Consider the following 25,296-nt stretch of genomic DNA (forward strand, 5'->3'; position numbering starts at 1 on the left):
CCGGGACCACCATAGGATATGTCTAAATTTTAATTTTACATTTCTCCAGTCATTGTTAATATGATGTTCTGGTTTTTTCTTTTCATTCTTCATCAGTACCATATAAGTCATAGTTTTTCTTTGAAATCATATTTGTTATTTTTTAACACATCGTTCATATATAATCTATTAAGCCATTGCTAAATCTAAGGGCCCAGTTTTTTAATAGCATTTGGCATTTATATTTTCTTTTTGCTTCTGATTTCCAGTATGTTATATACTGAATGGGATCTCTAAAGGGTAATAGTTTAGAAACTTTCCTTGCTTAATTACAAATTGTTTTCCAAAATTACAAAATGTTTTCCAATTTCCAAAGTGAGATTGTTCTAACCAACAATGTAACATTACACCTCTCCAATAATGAAGATTTTCTTCTTCAGTCACTACTTGTTGGGTGGGAGACAAAACCTATGCTATTTAAATTTCCTTTTCTCCCCTATTTGAGCAAATTTGCATGTATTGACAGTGATAGTTTGTGGTTCTCCCCTGGAAAGCTAATTATCTATTGGAGGAATATTTTGGCTTATATGTTTGTATAAGTTCTCTATGTGTCTTGGCTATCAGACTTTGTAATATTTTAGGTAATTTCTTTTTGCCTTATTCAACATTTTGCTGTTTTGCTTACACAAACCTTTTTACATACATTCTAATTTTTGCTATGGACACTTTCATCCCTTGTTTCATTGAGAAATTTCTCTTTAGTCCTAGTTATGAAAGATGCTTTCTTTTCACTCTCATTCCCTTTAATGTTAAGCAATTTTGGCCATTTACCCACTTCAAATCTATTATGGTATATGGCATGCGAAACAAACCTAACTCTAATTTTTGTGAAAATTTTTTCAGTTTTCCTAGTAGTTCTTGTCAGGAAAATCATTCTTCCAATAGTCTGTGTTTATAGGCTTACCAAACTGGAATGCTATGTTCAATTGCTTTTGGATTCTGCTTGTCTGATTTTTTCATTGATCTAGTTTTCTATTAATTTTCCTTATTTTAAAATTTTATTTTAATTGTATTTATGTAAATAATGTGTGGCTTGATAGGTTAATTCAGAAACTTTTTGTATTTTTGAAATATTGAGAAGAATTTTTCCATTATTTAATATTATCAATAATGCATTGAGCACTGATTATTTTGGGGAATTTCCTATCCTGTTATTTTACTTACTGACATCATCTTCATGAATTATCTTCTATGATTGTACTTTTGAGTAAACCATCATGTCATCTACAAATGGATCTTATCTCCTTTTTTGTAGTCAAAGTTGATACTTTCATTTTACTGATAAAACTAGCATTTCTACTACTATGCCAAATAGTAGTAGAGATAAAAAGCCATTCTTAATTTACCCTCCTACTTATTGAGAAAGTTTTCAGTGTTTCTCTGTTGCCCTTGGCTTTAAGTATACACTTTTGATTCTTGCATCCATTGAATAAATTCCACTTGGTCATAATAAATAACTTTGGGAAAACTCATTGTTGCAAAAACTCATTATACTAAGGTTTCATGTATAAAACTTCATCAATAATTATAATATTCTGCTGTAGGGATTTCTTCTACTTTCTCCTAGGAATCAAGCCCAGTGCACTTCACTACAGCACCATCTAACTGATTTGTTGATTTTTATTGGGTTTCATTTTAGATTTTCTAGTTTTTATAATTTTACATTTATTTCAATCATCCTCTCGATTTCATTTTCAGAGGATCCCCACCCCCTCATCTGCCCTAGTGGCATCATTCTAATTTGGTTATTTTCTATAATTTCTCATGTGCTGGACAGAGCTGGCCATTATAACAATCTATCCTTTCATCACTAGCTTTCTGAAATTTTGACTATTCAAGTATTATGGAACTAAGATTTGCACCCACATAGCACGTAACAGAAATACTTCACACTTTGGTTGGAGATGAAACAAAGGAAAAAAAGATGCTACTCTATATCTTTCTGCATCACTCTTCTTCTCCCCCCATCATGACAAGCATTGTGAGAGAAAAATTCTTGGGATTTTTTCTGGAGTGGGGGGTGGTGTGAAATAAGTAATATCTGGGATCTTTTCCATTAAAAAAAAAATCCCTTCAAGATATCTTTTTAAAAGGTTCTAAACACCTTTCAAATTATAAGTTGCCTCCAGCACAGATTTCTTTTGGATGTCTTTAAACAAATTTAGCCATTCTTTTCTACTTCATCTTCCTAAATGCTATTGGTATTATCACACAGTACACTAGATACAGAAGTAGTAGAGCCAAAATACATAGTTCCAACTTTTGTCCATAGAAAAAGATCACTGAAAATTATTGCAGGTTTGTTCCACTGTGCAACTGTTTATAAACCTAGATTAACTGGGTTGGCTGAATCTCAAATAAAACTTTCTGTGGACTCTCTATTTCTTAAGACTATACTATTCATCTTCTATTACCTTACTCATGTTGCAATAATACTTTTATTAATTTCAAATCTATGCTGTCTGCCCCATCTCTTAACAAAGTTATTACATACTTTCTGGCTCAGACATCATGGCATCCATCACTTAAGCTTCTCTAAAGAAACAATGTCTTTAATTTTGCTCATTTCACAATTTTAGAATTGACAAGCTTATCTAGTCAAGTTTGATTTACTATAAGCATTTATGTCATCGTATCTTTAGCTTTTCTCCTAATCTGAAGACTATAGGAAATAATTGTCTTTGAAAAGAGACCTATATTTTTAACTAGCTATTTTGTCTAGTGAGTCAATTTCACCTTCATGATATTGTTAATACCTGTCCCATTCAAACTTTAGAATTTGAAAGTAAAAGATATAGGCTTGATTTCCTGGAATATAAACATGAAATCATAAATTTAACATCTTTTCTTCTTATTGCTTAGTCCTGAGTCACATTTCCCATCATGGTTTTTTGTTGTCTTTTCTGTTGTCAAAAGTTTGCAATGAAATAACTAAACATATGTTCACTCATTTGGAAGAATCATCACTTTCTTCATTTATTTTCTCTCTTCTCTAAGGGATGTTGACACAAGAGCTGCATTTATCTTCACAGAGATCTGCCTGCTCATATTCACCATAAGCAATACAAAGTGATAAGGCCAAGTCACTATTATTTCTTCTTGTCTTTGGGCACAGAATGAAAACAATTCTATCAACTCTATTATTATTTACTCTTCTAAAGAGGATGTGAGGAGAATGTATCATTTCTTCGTTAGTGACTTCTTTAATTGTTTTAGTTTTTTGAATAGCAAAAGAGATGTGATCCATTTCCTAAAGTAGTCTATATCTCCTTAATAAGGTTTAACTCTCAGGTTACATCATGGTATAGAAGTGTGCTCAAGACTCCCAATGGCTCTTTCAGAGGATCTCAAGTTGTAGCCGATCTTATAAAGCAGAAAGACTTTGAATATAGGCCCTGAAATAGACTGTGTCTGTAGTACAGTTGGGAAAAACCCAATTAGCAATCAGGTCAGGATATTTTTGGCCACTTCATGTGATGGTATGGACTAAAATACAAAATGATTCTCAGTCCTGTGCAATCCCTTCCTGCTTCTTCAGTGGTGGTAGCAAAGTAACAGGAAAAGGGGTAGAGACTGCTAAGTATTACATAGTTCTTAGGTCAACTACAAAAATTAGCTTAACTGTTTATTTCTTACCATGCAATCTTTGTCCAGCAACCAGTGAGTTGACACACACTATTAGAAGTTATATAATGAACACATTAAATCTCAACAAATTTTTATACTAATAACTTACCAAGTTGGGGGAGAAAACTAGGGTCAAAATTTCAGCTTATTCAGATTATGAAAAAAAGGTATTCTGATCTTGTAAACTTAAACACTTTTAAAATAAGAAGGTTCATATTTAATGAAAGTAGTTTGCTCTGAAGAAAAGCAAAAAGCTCACTAGAGTATTTTGTCCTGGCAAATCGAGTCTAACAGGCAAAAAGTAATGAAAACAGATGGCTCAACAAAGTTTTTCATTATTCCCTGAGCAAATATTCTGGGCAAAGAATTGCCCCACTTATAATAAATCTAAATCCAGGGGCACTGAACAAATGAATAGTATTAGTCAGGAAGAAATATTCACAAAGGGAAAGTATCTGATTGGGGAAAAAAAAAAAAAAAAAAAGAAATGCACATTAATTGAAATTTCTATTTTTTCCAGCTCATCAAAACATTACACATATCTATCCCAAGCCATATTTATCTTGATTTACAGCTGTTACTTTTTTCCAGTCTAAATCTTTCAAATCTGTTACTAAGGACTCCAAAAGGAGAGTGGCGAAACTTCATAAACTGCAAAGAATTTAAAATTAGGGTCTTGCCCATACTCATACCAGGGGAATGATAAAAACAATAGAAAAGGAACTGTAACAAATCATGAACTCAAGAAATCAACATATGGTTAAAGTATACCAACCTTCAAACTGTTAGTTGCCAGAGAAGGGCTGCAATTGCTTCCATTTTTTCCAAGGCAGAAACAATACAAAAGAATAGCGATTTGACAGCAAAATATTGAAGATCAAATTCACATATAGGCATAAGCCAAAGCTGCTCCATTTAACTAAAGGAAAGTTTTCTTCCTTCAGAACAGGAATGTGTCTATTTACTATATAGTACTGATAAGTTTCCATTTAGGTGCAGAAGGTAATATAACAAAAAGTGTGTGTAGAAATAGGAATACTGGAGAACAATACCCAATAAGGCCCTTTATCAGTATTTTCACACTAAAGGAAGCAATGAACAAGTGTCTTACTGCAGTTCTATGTTAAAATAGATATATATTGTTTCCTAACACTTCAGTGAAACAAAATTTACCACCACCTATAATATGAAGGAAAAAAATGCTTCTAAAAAACTAAATATGTATATTATTGCCTTAAAGTAACTAGAATTGTAATATTTCATTTTCTCTAACCCCTTATCAATGTTTACACCCACATCCACATATTTAAAGCACTTAAAACTTGTTACCTTCCTGATTCATGCATTTGTAAACATCTACAGCCAAAATATGGAGACTTTTAAAAGCATTTGTAAACCAATTTGTATCTGTTAATTTTGCAATCAAAATGTACTATGCCATTAAACAACGTGGAAGAAAAATATATCATAAGAAGCCATGGCAAAAAGTCATTACATTGTCTAAAAAGCTGGTTTATCTGTTTAGCAAAACTAAATTACCTGACATGCTGTTATATACATGTTATTCCATAAGATTTTTCTAAATGAAATTGCAATTTTCAGACAATAATGAAAATTCACATTAATGGGGAACAATATCAGAGAATTTCTCATATAAGCACTTAAGTGACATATTAAATATTAGGCCCAAAGTATTCTGAGAGAGCATTAAAGAGGAATCAATGGTATCTTAATCTATATTTTGAATACTGCAAAATCCATCCAATCTTTTGGTAAGTTTACAAAAGGGAGTCTTAAGTTTAAGATTAATGTTCTTCCCAAGAAAGTTACTAATGTTAAGAATACTGGATTAGGAGATCTGAATCCTATTCTTGATTTTACCACTATCTAGTTATGTGGCATCAGTTAAGGTTTTTCATCTCTATAGACTGAATTCCCATTATAAGATGGAGTAGAGCTAAAAGGTTTCAAACATGTCTTCCAGCTTCAACATTCTAAAGAGAAAATATACATGCCTACCATGAAAGCACACTGAAGCAAACATACTAAGTGTCCTCATCCCTGAACATGGGAAAAAAAGGGAAAAACAATGTAGAAAAATAAATTCTAGTTACATCTTTAGGGAACAGGAAGCCATTCTGTCAAAAACATGTAGTAAGTCTCTCCCAAGAAAGGAATATTAGATAAGTTGTAAATTCAGATATATTCAGTTACTCAAATATAGTGTCTTAATTTAGGTAACAATGCCAAAAGCTGAAAAACACCAAATATGCCTCTTTGAGAAAGACTTCAAGCTTCTTATAGATAGGAACAATTATCTTAAGTGGAAAATGTATCAATCTTTCCCTTGTTGTCCTCTCATGTTCATACCTATAGGCCCTTCTTAGGATTAGATCTCTAAGTCAGTGTCAGAGGGATATCAATATAACTAAGATCAAGATGAAACTGCAAAAGAAAATGCAGACATCTATTGGGCATCCAGGCAGGAGGTTTATAATCCAAAGGAAAAAATTCAGCTGCATGCCTTGGCTAATCCATTTCAAAATGAGGCACTTTTACAGTATTTATCCCCAGAGTTAGCATTTACTTTTTGTCATTTGTTCAAAAGTTGTTCTTAAAGAAAGAAGTTGTAACCATGAGAGAAGGGATTTTTCTTTTTATTCCATCTCCATTTCTTAAATATAATTGAATAAAATATGTCAACTATCAGGTCCCAACTCATAAAGAGCAAACAAACTCCTAGTAAATTTTGAGTAAAAGGAATGCCAACATTAAATAGATTAGTGGGGAGAAATGACATGTTATCAGTCATTAAAAGATAAGGACAATACCAACCTCAATCTCTGATTCCCCAAAAGGGTAGAAGATAAGATCCCTGCTTCAACAAAGTTTGTTCCGGATTGATTTATTAAATTACATGAATAGTTGAAGTAATGGATTACTTAATTCATTTGCAATTTAAAGATGTTAGGCTTTCCCCCATTATTATTTAACTCATTTTGCAGTGACATTGAGAATACTAGAATAAAGTAATAAACTAAAGTGTGTGTATATATGTATGCATCTCTCTCTTTATATACATAGGTATATACAGATAAAAAATGCACACATATAGATAAGTATACCTACACACTCAGACACAAAAACCCACACACCCACCCCAGATTCTTAGGACCATAAAGAGTTTAAAGAACTCTACAAGAGGTAATATATCAAATAGAGAGCATCATCCAAGTCATAAAGATCCAGGTTTTCAGTCTTTCACATACAGGCTATGTGACTAAGGGCTTGTCATTTAATCTCTATATGTCCCCAAATAAAACCCTAAGATTCTTAAGTAGGAGATCACTTGCTTATCTCTAAGGAGTTTCTTCAGTAGAAATTCTTTAATGCAAACATAGATCTGGATCCCATGATTCCTTACACACACACACACACACACACACACACACACACTTTCTCTCTCTCTCTCTGCCCTCTTCTCCCACCATCTCCCCTAATTAAGATTACAGAATTTAATCTCCTGAAGGGCAGGGCTTTATTTTTTGCTTTTGTATTCCCATAGCACAGAGCCTTTGCATACAGGCATCTTGCTGGATTGAAATTTCTCCAGCCTTGCTGAAGGAAAAATTTAGGTTTTAGCTCAGTCTTTTGTATTCCCAAAGAGAATACATATGTTAACAGATCTGAGGTAGCAACAAACTGACACACACACCAATTTAACATTATATTTAATGTATTTTCCAATACATCTATGGCTGTTTCTGATTCATTCTGCTCACATTTATAATGCATTCATTAAAATTCTTTCAATTTTTTTCTCTACTACGAAATTTACAAACCATAACACATTTTTAAGGCAATTGCTATATGAATTTCTTTTGGCCATTTGGGAAACACTCTGAAATCTGAATAGCAAAGCCACAAAATCGGTTCAGTTTTTTCCCAAGTCAATTTCACTTTCTTTTAGGTGCAGTTATTTGATCTCTAACCTCCCAATAAACCTTTGCACTAAAATCATGTGAATTAGGAAAGGCTTTGCCATTAATGATTAATGATTTGGGTTTATTCCCCAAGGTCATTATAACTTATCTCTAAAGAGTTGCCTTTTTCTGATCCTGCAAGCATTTCAAAGCAGGAGTGTTGTTTTTCATTTGCATAAGATGGCATAAGCACAGAAAGAGAAAAATGCCTGCAAGGATAAAATAGGGCCCACTCTGAGATATTGGCAATCGCTATTTTTTACTGTGTATGCAGTAACAAAGAGTGGATCACGACACAAAAATAAAAACCACAGCAGTAAGAGGAGCTTAGTGGGAATAAAGTAAGCCTACATCTTCTTCGGAATTACAGTGCCCATCCTGGATGCTTTATTTTTTGATATGAAAACAGACACCGGGTATAAATGATAAACTGTAAAATAAACATCAAGTTCTTATACAAACATTGAGATATTTTCCATTATTCCTGTGAAGAGTTTTTCATTGAAACATAATGAAAAAGGCTGAAAGAGTGTGTTAACAGAAATGTATTAGATCAATAAGCAAACAGAGAAAGGATTATTAAATACTACAAACAGTGTTTTTTTTTTTAATGTAGCAAATAATACATTCAGTATTGACTGGTTAAAGAACTTAGAAGCATCTTAAGTTTAAACATTTAGCATTGCAGGATAGAGAAAAGTACAGAAAAGGATTTCACCTTAAATTAGTGTTTCAGGGCTACAATTTCAAGTATATTAATATCTTGTTCAAAAAATGGTACTATCCAATTAATTGCCAGTCAAATATTAGTTCTTTTTACACCACATTGAATGTAAACAAGCAAACAAAACAATTCCTTAACTATAAATGTAAAGGAAAATAAGTCTAAATATTCAAGCTTTTTAGAAACAAACTTACAACTTGCTGTGTTGGGTTGTGAAATGGGAATGATGTTTGGGAAGAAAACTTCTCTCCAATTCCCAGGCTGAAAAATGACTTTTTTCCCCTTTGTTTAAAAAAAAATTTAAAAAAAAAAAAAAAAAAAAAAAAGGTAAAAAGAGGTCCTCTTCTCTCTGTAGACAGGAGGGGTATTTGGGTTCTAGCTTGGGAAATCTCCAGGTTATACCCTGGGATACCTATAATAAGATTGTTTTGTGTTGGAGGCAGAGTTCACTGATGAGGAGTCATCTAGTAAGGACAAGAAACCCAGACTTTTCAGGGTTATATTCCAGAGGATTCCTCATCACCTCATATCATTTTCTAGTATTTTGTTTGAAAAAAAAAAATCAGTACTTCAAGCTCAGCACTAAGGCATCATCCTACTGAACTCCATGGAACATATCAGTCCTGGCCACTAAGATTTTAATGGACACACCGGAACAGAGGAAAACAAAAAAGAAAAACATTATCATATAGAACAGGTATTCTCCAGGGAGCTAATGAATAACTTGAAATTAACCACTACCAGTCATCAAGAGGCAAAGATAGATAAAGAAGTCAGCTACAAAGACAAGAATGTGATCAAACATTGAACTTTTTGTTTACAATATGTAGGTCCTACAGAATACTGAGCTCTGCAACTGTCAAGGAAAACAGGCTTGGTATGTAAAGCTAGCACACATTAAAGACACACAACATTAAATACAAAAAATAAAATGGAAAAAAAAAAAAAAAAACAAGAGAAAGGGGCCCATGCTGTATAGCCCATGAACCTCATTGGCTTTATAGTGAAAGTTTATTGTTCTTAATCCTAGTACAATCAGCTACCAATTACATACAGTATAAAAAGGAAACGGCCACAAAGCAATGATGATACAGTCAGTCTGTGACTTTATACAGTGGAGGAAATCTGTTAGATTTCTTCCATGATCCCACCCTGGCTTTAGTAGCTAAACTATCAACCCCTCCCTTCCCAAAACAGTTAAAAAGAAAACTAGCATCTTGCTCAGGTATAGCAAGATTCTAATACCTCTTGGGGGACACTGGAGATCATCTGCCAATATTTAGAGAAACTTGTAAAAACTAAAGCAGCAGAAACAAAACATAAAACTGAACTTGGAAGCGATGTGACCCCCCAAAGGATCTCCATAAGTCCTTGACTTCAGAGTGCCTAAAAGCAATCATCCTGCAAAGAAAAGAAAGGGGTGTTATATAGCATAATTTAACAGGAGAAAAATTACAATCTTACAAAAACTATAGTACTACATCTCTATATCTCTCCTGAAAAGTATATAGCAGATCTAAGTTCTTGTTGATGAATTCTTTGGAGAGAGTGAGGAGTGGGCAGTTATACAAACCTGCTTGCCTTTTTAACTCCATTTATAGGCCATTACACCCATGACTTGTAAACATGAGTAACTATTATAAAACTGTGTTAAGTATGCAAGGAAGTTTTAAATCCTCTGAGGAAAGGATGCAATTTTTTTTTTTTTTTTTTTGGCAGAAAGAACTACTTTACAAATTGTTTAGAAAATGTTACAATCTTACCTTAAAGGCAAAAAGGACTCCATTCAATAACTAAGTCTCAGATATATTTGGTGCGATTGAGGGCTCTTTCAGCAAGGTGACCACTTTCATCTGTGATCTTCTCCCAGTCAGTTTGTCCAACCACAAAACCTATGGCCCTTTTCCTATCTGCATCTTTCTTTTCTTCCAAGTCTGCCCATCTTACCTACAAAGAACAGAGCATTAGGCTGGGCCTTTCAAAAAGAAATATGCAAGAATAGAATAAGTTTCTTTCCTTCTGTGATTAGCCCATGGAAAAATTAACTTAAAATCAGTGATTTAAACAATGAATCTATTTAAAAATAAAAAAAATAATATAAGGAAAAAATGGTAAACTCGAGTCACAGGAGAGAAAATTCTTGAAACACTTCTTAAAACAATAATTTTCATTATGAATATAGTTGAGAAAATGGCCATTCAGAATGTTAAAGTGCTATCTATTCTAACTCCATATTAAATAAGGAACATTTAAAAGATATAGTGAAAAAAAAAAAAGATATAGTGAAAAAACCTTTATACAATAATTCCCATATAAATAAGATGTAATGCTTAGTATCAAGACTTTCTTTTGATGTATTCATATATCTCACTTATCTTGACATCTCAGACACAGAGAGAATATAGTCACTACCATACCTATTTAAAGAGAAGGAAAGAGCAATCAATCAACAAGCATTTATTAAATGTCTTCTAAATGTCAGACACTGTACTAGGCCCTGGAGAAACAAAGACAAAAAAGAAATGGTACTTTCAGGAACTTACATACTACCAAGGAAGTGGTATGTAAATATTTCCAGGAAAATGATAACTAAAAATGAAAAAATATGGAAAGCAAATACAAGGTCATTGGGGGAGGAAGAGTGGGGAATATGGCTGGGATTAAAGGCAATAGCAGGGGTGGGGGGAGTTGGAGTGTGGTGGAGATTAGGCAAACCTCATGCAAGAAGGTAGTCCCTGTGCTTAACTCTGAAGGAAACTCAGTATCTAAATATCCTTAGAGTTGAAAAAAAACTGCATTACAGGCATGAGTATAGCATATGCAAAAGGACAGAGATGAAGGCAGAATGTTGTATGTGAGGAACATTATAAGTAGGATGGTTTGGTGTGAATGTAGGCTATGTAAACATTAATTTCCTGAAATAAACCTGGTTAATGAAGCTGCAGCCAGACTATGAGAGCTTTAAGCATCAAAAAGAGGAGTGTGTATTTTATTTCAAAAGCAATTAAGGATCTGCCAAGTTTTTGAGCAGGGAAACAATCCAGTTATACCAAGGCTTCAGGAGCATTACTTTTGTAGCTAAGTACAGATGGAGTGGAAAAGGAGATACTTAGAGAAGGACATTGTAATAAACCAAGACAAAAATCGTATGACAATGAATATAATGTTAATTAGTAGCAAGGTTTTGGCCTTGGAGACAGGAATCTTACTTCCTCTCCTATGCCAGTAACCTCTTTAGGATAGAATCTATCATATTTGGAAATTATGAAGAATATTTATAACAAAGCTTCTCCAGAGGAATGGAAACTCCTTGGGAGCAGGAACTATCTCCTTTTTGTCTCTGTAACTTCAGTACTCAGTACATTATGTCAGATACAGGAGGTACTTGTGTCTGTTAAATTTACTTATCCAGTATTTCAAAAACATATGTGAACCATAGCTTCTGCCATGTATCAATTTCTGCAATATTTGTGTTTGGCAAAGATATCTATCAGCACACATTAAAAAAGGGCTATGAAATAGGAGACACAAAAGTGATCTCTACTTTGAGTTAAGAAATTTCATATTTTCAGTGAGGGTAAATAGCTACTTTCTGAAGAACAGCTACCACCCCAATTATTTTCTAAAGAGATGATACTGAAATTAATTTGCTCTCCATGAACAATACTTGGCACAAATAAAGGCAAGTAGCCCAAGAACATTCTGAATAGCAAAGAAAATTCCACAAAAGGAATAAAAATCTTCACAGATAATAGTACTAATTATTCCTGATTCTCCTTTGAAAAGTTAATTTTCATGATTGAACATTTTGTTCAATTTCCTCCATTGGCTTTCCTGAAAAACTTAGTGAATAATTCTCTTCTCTGTGTGTGATGCTAGTTATCTATGTGTACTTTAAATTTATTCTATCAGAGATGATGGATTTCTTTTGATCCATCCATAACCTTCTTTGCTTAGTCTCCCTTATGATCAGGGATGCCTGTGAGTCAAATGACTGTGGTTACTAGATATGAATAAATTACCCATGAATTAAATTCATGGCTTTGTTATCATCAAGAGAGCTGTCAATCCATTCAGATCTTGAATAATCTTAAACTCACAGGACAGATTTAGAGCTAGAAAGTCACATGCCCAGGGGATGGGATAAGGGCAAAAGGGAACTAGATACCTTTGCAATATGCTACACTTCCTTAGCTTGTTTTAAATTATAGTTCTAAATAAAATTGGTTATATGTAATTTTCTATTCTCTATCCCGTTTTTGAATTGAGGATTTTGCTTTGTTTGAAGTGAATTTAAAGATTAAAAAAAAACCTAAGGAAGTAGCATATTGAAATGGAAAGCACCTGGACTTTTGAGTTAGATCTTGTGTTGAAAACTCTCTACTGTTCTTTTTTTTTTTTTTTAAAGGCAAACAGAGGTCAAGGAATTTGCTTATGTTTGAGGCCAGATTTGAACTCAGATCCTCTTGACTTTAGGGTTCATACTCTGTCCACATTGATATCTATTTTTCTTCCCTTTCTGCCCCTATCTCATCCCCTGGGCATGTGACCATAAGGGAGACTAAGCAAAAAAGCTTATGGATGGATCAAAAGAAATCCATCATCTCTGATGGAATAAATTTAAATACAATAAACTAAAAAACTTAGTTTCTTTATAGAAGAACATAAACAACAACAAAAAATAAAAAGATAAAACTATATTATAAGAAATGTCTTTTGATTAAATGTGTATCTGTATCACTTGGAAGTAATTGAAATGAAATCTAAAACTCCAATTTCAGTTAAGCATTTCGGTAAAATATAACAATGATAGTTACCACAGGACCACCTAAATATTTTGTGGCATAATTTAATTATGCTGAAAAACAGACTGAAAATGCTTAAAAAATCAAATACCCAGGATACAAGGCCTGGTGCTGAAATGTGATGTGATACGTGTGTGTGGTTTGGACATTGGTTTGGCAAGCTTAAGGTTGCAGTGAAAAGCAAGTTAGAAGAGTTTAAAGGTGACTTCTATTTGGTAGCAAGAAAGAAGGATGAGGAGCCAAAAATCAACTCTTTGCTCACAGGTGCCTTTATTCCCTGTAACACAATTATACGATAACATACATGGATGTAGAAGTTATGGGTATGCCCATGACAATAAAAAAAGCATCCAATCAAATACCTGTATTATGGAGAACAAAAAGTGCTGGAGGAAATATTATCACTGGATTTGCAAATCAGTATCATTAAGGAGGTCTTCCTGGTGAATAACCTTTTTCTAAGGAACTGCTTTTGCTTTACTGAGAATTCCACAGTACAAGTTATTATTCAGGAGAATGAAAGATTGATCCAATGTCCCAAGTAGATGTGGCTATCAGTCCTACTCCCTTCCCATTTAAGAATCCCTAGAAATCTAAAGGAGGAATATGGGAATGGACAATGGCCTAGAGATCAAGCAGGCAGCACAGCAATAGAGCATATATAAGCTAGATACATGTACATACATATACTTTTTTTTCCCCTTTTACAACAGTTTTTGGATGAGTCAACTTTAAAATGTTCCCTTAAATACTCAAGTTATTCTAATATTTCATTTAACAAAAGATACTAAAAACACAGGAAACAAACTGGATTTTCCTCTTAAAGCAAATGTTAAAAAACAAAAACAAAAACTTACACTTTGCCTCTCTGTTAATATATAAATTCTAGCCATTTTTTCCAAAGATGATGGACCAACCTTCATATCTCAATAAGCATTTTGGCTCGTGGTGTACTGTTTAATAAATGCTTGCTGACTTGAACTGAACAAGATACAATTCTATTCATTTCATTTTATTTAAGTTCTCTACTCTCAATGCTTTTCAATAAGTATTTCAGCCAGGCAATTCATTAGGTCTCTCTAGTGTTTTGGATTACAAAAATAAAAGCATGTGCTTGTTCTGTCCAGATTGACACTTTGGAGGATCTCAGTACCAATCTGAGTCCTTGATCTTGGGACAGGAGTAAGGAGCAGAACCCACGTGGATGGTCAAACATGGAGTTTCATGTTCTCTCAGCCTTAAATGCCTTAGTACAATTTCATCACTACAGTATACTGTGCATGTGCTAACTATAAGCACCTTGCTATTATTATGTAGATGCCTCTTTGCTGCAAGTATCTCTGCTTCAAGTAGACCACCGGTTGTCACGCCCCCTGACTTCTCAGGAAGGCTGAGATGCCCCCAAGGGGAGATGAGAGCCGAACCAGATATTATCAGCAGGTTCCCTCTGGGTTGAAGGATCTTACACTCACCCAAAGTAATCCCACTGTCTGTGGCCCTCTACATCTCCCGCTTTCTTTTGTTTTAATTGAAGCAGATATACATAAATCCATCAGCATGGGAGGAATCACACAAGCAAGTAGTAATATCACACAGGCTAGTAGTAATGTAACAAAACGAATCAGCATGAGGAATCACACAGGCAAGTAGTAATGAACACTATGAATCAACAAACAATATGAATCAACAAGGTATTATAAAAGATTTCCATGAGTCCTAGAAGGAGGATATATAAATAACAATCACACATACACCTCCTTCAACAGCCAAGAGATTGGTCCAAGACCAATCTATTGTCCATCACTTCATGTGTCACGGAATCCAATGATTCCTGTAGGTTTTCAAGTCCTGCATCAGTCTCATTAACAATTATTTTTGATGTTCATCAGTCAATTGCCATGCACGTAGGGCTAATTGCCATGCTATTTCAGTGGCAGACGTATTCAGAGATGGAACCACCACATGTTTCTTGGGTCTTCTCCATTTCGAAGGTCTTCTCTTTTTCCATCTCTCTCCGAATCCGAAGGATGAGGCGAATATGGAAGATGAGCCAAATAGGGAGGACGAGCCGAATACGGAGGACGAGTCAAATACAGAGGAAGAGTCAAATACGGAGGACGAGTCAAATATGGAGGATGAGTCAAATACGGAGGACGAGGCGAATACGGCTTGTTGGCACCCATCTAATTCCTTCTCCATCTGTAGAGATACAAGCAAATCTTCTGCCCCAAGCTGTTAGTCTGTCTGGTCCCTTCCATTCACCACTCTCCGGATCTCTCCACATCACCTGGCAATTATCTAAAGATATCGGAGCTGCTTGCACTGAACACTGCCCTTCCGGCGGGTTATGAAACCTGTCTGCCAGAGCTAGTGCATCTTCATCAAAAACCAAAAAATTAGTAGTATAGAGAGTCAAGTTTAGAAGTTCTCTAGGGTTACCTGTGGTTCCCCCTTTCTTTTGTTTTTTTGGAGGAGTGTCTTGATGTCTCTGTTCCTCCTCTCTACTATTGCCTGTCCTTGAGAATTGAAGGGTATGGGCACAAAAGTGTATGAAATGTTTGGAAGTATATGCAGGTCCATTATCTGTTTTTATTGCTTGTGGCACACCCATAATTGCAAAAGCCTGTGTAAGGAATTCAGTGACCACTTGGGCTGTCTCTTTTACTGCTGCTATTGCAAAAGTAAATCCTGAGTTGTCCACTACAACATGGATAAAAGACAGACGACCAAAAGATTTATAATGGGTCACATCCATTTGCCAAATTTCAATGAGTCTCAAACCACAAGGGTTCTTCCCTGGAGGGAACATAGGAGTGTGGATATGGAGGCAAGCTATATAGGCTTTTACTAAGTTCCTAGCTTCCTCTTTTGTTATCCCAAACTGCAGATGTAAAGTTCGAACAGCCTGATGATATTTAGAACGAGATTCTTGGGTTGTCTGAAATATAGGAGTATTGGCTATCGTGGTAAGAAGGAGATCTGCCTTTGAGTTTCCATAAAAAATAGGACCTGGAAGTCCTATATGAGAGGGGACATGTAAAATATAATACTTACCTGGACGTTTTCTCACTTGCTCTTGAAGTTCCTTAAAAAGCTGAAATATGTTAGAAGCTACAAATTTTATTTGGGCTGTGCCGATTCTTTGTGCCACACCTATTGAATAGGCTGAATCAGATGAGTAAGGTGATGAGTAAGAGCTAGCATAATGGCATACCACTCATTCTGCTGAATGGAAGTTCTGATTACTTTTTTTATAGCCAAGCCATGAGAATATACAGCACAAATGTTATGTTTGGACGCATCTATAAAGATGATTAGTCCTTTAAGAGGAACCTTAGAAATATTTTCTTCAAAAATCCTTGGTCAATTATTTAATAGCCAGGTTATCTTTAAGGAAGACCCATGTGTAAAATATGGAGCTGTGGCCAATAAAATTTGCCATTCTGGTATGGTTTCACAGTATACAATGATTTGTTCATTGGTATAAAAGGTGTGTATCTTGTCAGGTCTCATCCCAGATAACTGTATTACTCACTTAATTGCCTTCAATAAGATTCTAGCCACAAGCATTGGCTAAGGAATAAGGTTTTGGTCTGGTTGTGCTTGGAGGGTCACTCACTCAATCACACTATTTCCTTGATGAAGGACTGCTGTGGGTGCCTCTTTTGTAGTAAAAACTGATATTTCCACGGGTTTTTAAATGACTTTTTCAATCACATTGGATAAAGCCAGTTCAACCTCTCTGAGAGCCTCTTGAGCTTCTTTCGTAAGCTGGCAGGGTGAGTGTAAAGCAGTGTCTCCCCTTAAAATGTCATATAATGGTTGCAATTGATAGGTAGTTAAACCTAACATTGGACGCGTCCATTGGATCTCTCCTATCAATTTCTGAAAGTCATTTAAGGTGTTCAACTTCTCTGTTCTTAAAGAAAGTTTTTGTACTGTAAGCACCTTAGGATATACTTCATATCCTAAATTTTGAAAAAGGAGCATGCCTTTGAATTTTTTCTGGGGCTATATACAATTGAAAGTTTTTTAGTGTTTCTATGATCAATAATACCATAACACAACAATACAATACATTAATACAACATTTGCTATTACTTTTCTAATTCTTTCTACTAAAATAAAGGTGAGTCTTTTAGCACTCAGAAAAAGTAACTGACAAAATTTCTTACCCTCTTCTTTCCAGGTTCAGAAGCTCGGGTATCATAATCATCTGGAAGTTGAAGATAATCCTCCATCCTACTGGCAATGGCTTCCCAGTCCCGCTTCCTCTTAGTACCAGTCCTCAAGCCATCCAACTTGTCTGAAGGACAAACACAGAGCCTAAGTGTTAAGGGAGACAGAGTGAGTTTGCACAAAGCACAAATACAAGGGAAATGGCTGGAACACACTTTCAGAAGATATCCACATTTCTGAAAGCAGCATTGCTTGTAGATCCAAATTGTCTTCAGAGCTGGGAAAACATCTGACTCTGAGCAACTTCCATCTTTTGTCTTTTACAATGGTTTGGTGGCCATAACGAAGTCAGCTGAATACCAATTCAATGGATAAATACAGGCAAAAGAGCATGACTGCCCAAATAGTCATAGCATTTCAGCTGTTATGTTCTGAAGGTAAAATGCAATTAATTCAGGTAACTTCTGAGGATTATCCCTTCTATTTAGTAGTTCAACACAATATTATTGCCCCATATTCGACCTGAATTCAACCTGAAATAATATTAGTATTGTGTTATACACACAAGAAAATGCACTGACAAAGATACAGAGGTCAATTAGTGTATAAAATTATTTTAGATGTAACTTCTATACAGCACAGAATCCTGGGTTTCAAAAGTCAAAATGATGATTTGAGGTAAAATGGGGGATTGATTCTCCATGGATTTATGTTCTATAGATACAATGTGAATCACCATTTTCTTCTGTTTCTTAGTCAAGTAATGTTTGACTATGAGACAAAAAAAAATAAAATGACCAAGTGTTGAGTACAATTTCTGGTCATTCAGTTCCAAAGAAATAGGGTCCTCATTGTGCTGTGATCAAGAAGTATGTGATTTTAAAATTATGTATGTTAGCCTAAATTACTTCAAGAACATTACATGGAAAAAATGTTAATATTTATTCCTATTGATTCAGAATGTCATGTGTGGAAATCATGTGTTATACTAGATGTATTTGTAGCCAAATGTGGCACTATAATTATGGGTAAAAATTCTTTCAAAAGTTCTATTTCTAATAACACTTCAATTAAAAAAAACATTATTAAGCTAACATGGAAGAGGCTTAAACTTCAGAAACATCAAGTCATACATAAACAAAAAAATTCATGTAGAACTTAAGTCTGAAAGAGAAAAACAGTCGAGGCCTTTAGAAACAAAAGTAGAATTGATAATTTTATATTTGTTACAGCAAAGTTTAATACATATTAATCATCTATTAATGCTTTACAAGTAGGCTTCAAAAATCAGTAAGATTTTATATATGTGGTACAACTTTGACCCTCTAAACCATAGTATTCTTGGAAATCAGCAAGACAGAGCAATATCTGGTCTAAAGGACTGCTAACAATTACCATTTACTTTTTACAAGGAAAGAGAAATTTCTATCATCTCACTATGGTGAAAAATATCCTGAGTCAATCAACTATATTCAAGAGTAAATTCTTTTTAATCGCCACAAACATCAAAACTGTACCCACAAGGTATGAATTAGAGCAGATCACACAGAACCTCAGAGAAATAACTCCTTGACTCATGAAGGGGCAAGGAATATATACATATTACCTTTAAAACACAGACACATACACACACCACCACATAAACATAAATCCATGCACCAATAAAGTTCTTCTAAGTACAAAAGTATATAGTATTATCAAAAGGACAACTCCAACACAGAATATGGTATTAAAAGAAAACTCCACAGGACTTTAAGACTTGAAAAGAGGTCAGTTTTGATATTAACATATTTCAAATCCCAATTCCAAGTATCATGACTACAAAATAGTATAGGAGGGCACACTAAGAAATAGAAGTTTTCCACATGGGCTGTCTGACAGGATTTATAGATTGAAAATTTGAGACTGGCAATATGGATAAAAGAACAAGTATTATTTTTAGTTATAAGTACTTGAGAATGCAATGTTTAATTGAAAACTTTAATACTTCACAAAGTGTTTAAAAGTTTCCTTCTTGTGTCTGAAGAAAAATTTCACACCTCTCCATAAAACATTCTGGAAACCCAAAACACACAGATGTGCAGCATGCGATAAGTAAAGAAGAACCTGGCATGGCAAACAGTTTTATAATAAAGAGGTATACTTGACATTAATGGCTTTGAGAAGTTAGAATTTCAAAGTGACAGGAAGATGAAGTCTAAGCAGATCACTGACTCAAACTGTAACTTCACAAGAAGTTACAATATGTAATAAAAGAACAAAATTCTCTTCAAATTAAACTGTGTTTTCTAAAAGTAAATGGCATTTCTAAAGAATCTGTTCCAGGTGAACAGAGCAGTCAGTTATGAGTCCGGAATGTAAAAATTACATTCTAAATTGAGATGTGGTCTGATTTTATCTGGAGTACAGAAAGTTAATACACAACAACCTATCAGCATTGGCAAACAGCATTGAGACAAAAAAGGTAACATTGTTAGAAAGTCAAAACCTGAAAGAGAATGTTGACTGATGGCCAAAAATACTTTGCTTTTCATAGTCTAATAAGTGTTTACAATTACGATATTTTACCCAGTGAATTAGCAGTTTTTCAAGACTCCATATCACATCTGCATGGCCTGGCATGTATTATCTAACATGAAGCAAGATGCTTGAGTTGTAACACCTATGGAGGAGCCACAGCTCCTCATATAAGATGGCAAGGGCAATATTCTCAACAGTTGCAAAACACACCTATGTACAGACTGCTTTAAATTACATTAAAATTATATCATTGCAAACAGAATCTAGGTATACTTAAAATTTATCAAAAACTTATAAAAATGTAGTATGTGCCTCAAGAGTTCTCAAATATTTTTTGTTCATGGCATAGTATTTATTCTTTGTTTTGAGGGATTGAGAGACTCATACATGTGATTGCAAGTGTAAGTTCCATATAACTTATGGAAGACTCATGCATGCAAATGCTCATCTGAGTTCCACATGCACTTGCAACTACAAGTGTAATCTGCGTACTCTTGGCCAAATTTCATAACATGCCCTTTGAGAACCACCGGGGAACTTAAATGAATGCAGACTGAGAAACTCATAGACACTGAACTAGTTGTTTAAAAACTTTTGGTTTAAAGACAGTATTTTTAGCCAGTGACTTGTTTGTAAATGAGGAAATATCTGGCCTCAGCCCTATTATGCTGTGATGCTGGTAAAAATTTGCCATGAGGAAAGCAGACTGATATTTGTGTCTATCCAATTCACAAGGGTACTACTTCAAGAATACTCAGAGAATGTCTGTAGAGCACTCAGAAACAAAAGCTGCTTCTGGTAAATCAATTAATGCATATTTAAATAAACACCTACTACAGGATGCTACAACATTCAAGTAAATGGGAATGGGAAGGTAAATAAAACATGTATTCTCTTGGTTGCCAAAGTCTCACTTCTTAGAAGTAAATTTCATTTCCTAGGCAAACTACTCAAAGAAGTAAGCACTTCCAGGACTGCACATATTTAATTTGCCTTCCACAATTGGACTATCTCCCAAAATAACAAAGAGATCTGAGATGAAAATTATCAAGTGGTGTAGAAAATCATTATCACTCTGGTTTAAAACAATAAAAACTAATTGCAAACATGTTAGTACTGATTTCTCATATTCACAGCCAGTTCTTCAAGAGGCTTTTAACAATTTAATTTCTGAATATCACAATCTAAATAAGTCTGTTCTTAAGATCTACTGGATATATACATACTTATATATATATAAATAGATATCTATGTATATACAGACACACACATATATATACATACATACATATACAATATGTGCTTTTTGATTTAAAAAAAAAAAATGGTAGGTAGCCCAGAATTTTTCCAGGAATTACTTCCAAGTTCAATATAGAACTACTTGGAAACATGCCATGACTATACTTCATTTTCTCATATGTTTTAGAAATTAAAAAGGAACAACCTGACTTGTAGAATTTTATCCGGGATCATCCTCTTAGATCACATACATCTTTTTAAGATATGTTTAACTGATATTTACCATATATATATTTTTAGTATTCTTTTCTCTAAATTTTATTTTTTTTCTCTCCCTGTCTTCAGAAAAAAAAAAAGTCAATTGTTAAAGAAAGGGAGAGAAAAATTCCAAAGTCAGAAAAACAGCCTAGCCAAGTATTACAATGTAAGGAACTTTATTTCATTTTAAGATAACTTTTAAAATGTATTTAAGGAAATATGTATTCATGTTTCTAACCATTCTTTTAAATCTGTAAATTTTAAAGGCGATTATAGCTGTTTGAAAAATTAAAGGACATAGCTGGTTCCCATTATGACTTCCCATGCATACAAAATACAAGATTATGCCAATGACTACCTATAGTTTTCAAGCCACATTTACTGTGTGGTTTCAGATAATTTTTCAAGAAATTACAACAAAGTATCTGGCCTGGTATAAGTAGTATTTACAGAGTTCATGAAAGTCTACTTTGATTACACAATTATAATTCATCATTCTCTTTGAGTGTTAAATATGCTAACAGATAAGTCAGGGCAAAATGAAAAGCATTTTCTAGGCAACTGCTTGTAACATGAACCATTCTGATTCAAGCAATCAACACAAGATGTGAGCAACTTAAACAATTTTCAAGTAGTAAGACAGTTCAAGAATTTTTAAACATTCAGCTATTAACTTCCCCATTGTATCAACAGTATTAAGAATATGAGAAAAGCAGAGACTTAAAAGCATTCTTTACTTTATACACCAATGCAGGATGCATCACATTCTCTTGTCTTTTCACAAAATGTGATTTCTTTTTTTTAAAAAAGCATTTTTAAAAGTCAACCCAAAATATCAAAACATTTCTTTGTGATGACAACTAAATGTAGTAAAAGTCCCATTGCATCCATAATTACATTTCTCCCCAGGAGAACCTTGCTTTGAATTACACCCAACTGATTCTGACAGATATTTCAGGCAGTTGTCTCCTTCCACTTTTCAGGGGACTCCTATAAGGAAGGCTCATTCTTCTCAGAGGCTTCAACTTCGTAAATACCCTTTCACTTTACTTTTACTTAAGTAAGAACAAGGGTTAAGGTATTCGCAATGAAGTCTATGATTGGATAGTGGTCACATTACACTTTAAAAAACAGATATCCAGTTGGTACCAATGTTACTAATCTATATAAAAAGTATATAAAAGGATCAATTTATGAATTGGCAACAATACTAAATTTATTTCACATTTTTTCTCTTTAGTCTAATATTTAACTGGCATTAAAAATATTTCATTTGTAATATTGTTCACATCTACATATAATTTTCAGGCATTAGAACGGCTAAATGGTTATCAAGAAGATATGATGGAAGATGTAATATGTGTGCCAAAAAGCTTCATTGAGTAGAGACTCAAGGAAACCTACTTTTCAGATAGAAGATCTATGTAAATTACCACCAGGTATCAGACATATAAAAACAGGAAAAACAGAATACCCACCTAGCTTTGCCTCAGATGTGTCCATCTCCCATTTGCTTTTCGGAATGTAACCCTAAATCGTACACAGAGAGAAGCTCGAAGGGTTAGAAAGAGACACATACATGCATATCATTTTTGAACTGGAAACAGTATTAAAACTGGGAATAGATTCAAGTTCCACTCATTAGTTATAACATTGCCTTGGGTAAAGCACAACCTGAATTATCAGCAGAGGAAATTACTCAGATACTAAATTCACCAAACTTGACTCCTTGGTCCATAGCAGTCACTATGGATGATCATGAAGACGCTCTGGGGGCAGCTGTTGCACAGACCTAACAAATGTGACCTAAATCACAGCTGTATAGCACATAAAACATAAGTGCATAGATGGTTACTATACTGATACTGATCAAAGTAACAGGACTTGTAATACATAACAGGAGCTAGGTTATTTCCTTAATACAACTTCAAACCTCAAATTGACTAGGCATATTTTCCCAAGAGTATTCAAACAAAATATGGTTTGTTTCACTGCAGTACTAAATATTCAATAGAAAGGAAAAAAAAAACTTAAGTATTACTAAACCCACAAATGAAGTGCAAACTTATTTTTAAAAGATTTGGTCACTTACCAGGTAAATCTTAGAAAAGTTAGATATTACTGAATTTATCTTCATTGGAGTATTGAATTTTAAAGCACTTCAAAGTACATTTTATCAGTTAAAAAGTATATGGTAAGGTATGCTTTATTAAATCCAGGGTCTAGCAGAGTGCCTGGCACATAGCTGACATTAATTAATGCTTACTGATTGATCAATTGATTAAATTACATTTCCCTTTGTGTAAAGTCAAATATCTCAGTAGATTAACTTATTGAATAAATGTATATGTAATAAACAATTATTTTATGAAGGTATTTCAAAAATTTCAAGGTCTCCAGTATATCTACTCATTCATCTTATTTTCAATTAAGAGATTTTGCTTAGTAAAGCTAATTTTTGTCATGCTTACTGTGAATCCCATTCCCCTATATTTGGTGCTCTGTTATGTGTTATATCCCCTGACATGCAGACTTTAATTTAACATTGGGGTTTATTTTAGAGTATTATTCTTTTTCAGAAAGAATTGTCATCTCTTTCAAGAATCAATAAAGTCCTCCTGCTTCAAACATTCAAGTTTATACAACCAAGTGAACACACACTATAACCAAAATATTTGTGACAGAGCTCTTGGCATCAGGCTCTATATTCACCATAGCACAATTGCTTTAAGAATCCTACAAGTGTTGTACATTTCTTGTCATTAGATGGCACCAACATCTCAACTTCAATTTACTAAATGTTGTATCAGGTCATAAATTATACTAAATTCTTCACCAAACACATTTTAAAAATAAGAACAGAACCAAGTCAAAACTATGCTGCAGGGAATATAAAAAAAAAAACAAAAACAAAAACAAAAAACAAACAAACAAAAAAAAAAAAAAAACAACTGATCCAGTTTGTACAAATTATACCTTAAAATCAGCTCAAAACATTAGCATCACCAGAACAATGCATTGTATAAACACTGACCCATTCCTCTAGCTTCACTGAGGTGCAAAGATGACAAAATAGCATCATACTACTAGTCACAGAAAAAAAAAGTGATTCTATTAACTTAACCAGTTAGCTTAGATCTTACCCAAATGGAATAATTTGGACAGTGCAAAATGCCAGGTATTCTGTGTATTCCGTTTATATAATTCAACTAAAGTAAGACTCACTCTTAACCCTTTGGGTGCAGGATGGTTGGATTTTTCCAAGGATCTTTTAATACAGTTAGATTAGGCCCTAAAAGCAGATCCTGAACCTGCTTTTTCCAATGGGTTAACAGTAGTCTTGTAACACAGCAAATTTGAAGAAAATGAACATGTACTCCAACTTGGGGACAGAAGAAATAATGCAAGAAACAAACTCTATTGCTTCTATTGTCTTCTCTCTGAAGTGAAAATAGTTAGTACTATTCCTTTTTCAGACCGATTATGTTCAAATACAAGTTTTCACCTAGATTCTGGCAAGTCAAAGGTCTCTTTAAATGAAATGCATATGTTACCTCTTCCATCAGGAAGATTCTTTCAAAAGTTAAATCTTTATGAATTTTATATGTGATCATTTCTCAGCACTGACACTACAGATAGAGAACAGATATTAGCAGTCAAATCTTAGCAAAGAGAATGGGCCCTTTACTTGAATTTCCCACCTGCAGTTTTAACAAATATGTCCAAGCACAGTTTAGTGAAGAAAAAAATGTATGTCTTAGCAACGCAAAACAAAACATGCTAAAAGTCATATGCCGTGAACTTTAGAGCTTATTTTTTCATGCACATTCAGAACCTGTGAAGTGGTTTCTACAAGTTGACATCATCTCTACAAATTCACATGATTTTCCTCAAGTCCTCTAAATCACACAAGGGCTCCATG

The 25,296-nt window shown here is 34.0% G+C and overlaps 1 protein-coding gene across 9 annotated transcripts in view; it reads right to left on the minus strand.

Moving 5' to 3' along the window:
* YLPM1 (YLP motif containing 1) overlaps window positions 1-25,296 on the minus strand; it is a 76,872-nt gene that overhangs the window by 9,071 nt on the left and 42,505 nt on the right. For 3 of the 9 annotated variants that reach the window (XM_074289995.1, XM_074289993.1, XM_074289992.1), the window contains 3 exons: window positions 22,853-22,904; window positions 17,354-17,484; window positions 13,425-15,377 (listed from right to left, as the gene is read on the minus strand). The exons of 2 other annotated variants lie outside the window; for them this stretch is intronic. In XM_074289995.1, coding sequence (XP_074146096.1) covers window positions 15,048-15,377; window positions 17,354-17,484; window positions 22,853-22,904 — 513 coding nt within the window. In that variant the 3' untranslated portion in view covers window positions 13,425-15,047. Of the gene's footprint in view, window positions 1-7,384; window positions 9,775-10,136; window positions 10,321-13,424; window positions 15,378-17,353; window positions 17,485-22,852; window positions 22,905-25,296 lie in introns of those variants that run through there. 4 more of the 9 variants (XM_074289996.1, XM_074289994.1, XR_012486470.1 and 1 more) reach the window with 3 other exon arrangements.

The sequence above is a fragment of the Sminthopsis crassicaudata genome, chromosome 2, assembly GCF_048593235.1.
Source record: "Sminthopsis crassicaudata isolate SCR6 chromosome 2, ASM4859323v1, whole genome shotgun sequence".
Classification (NCBI taxonomy): Eukaryota; Metazoa; Chordata; class Mammalia; order Dasyuromorphia; family Dasyuridae; genus Sminthopsis; species Sminthopsis crassicaudata.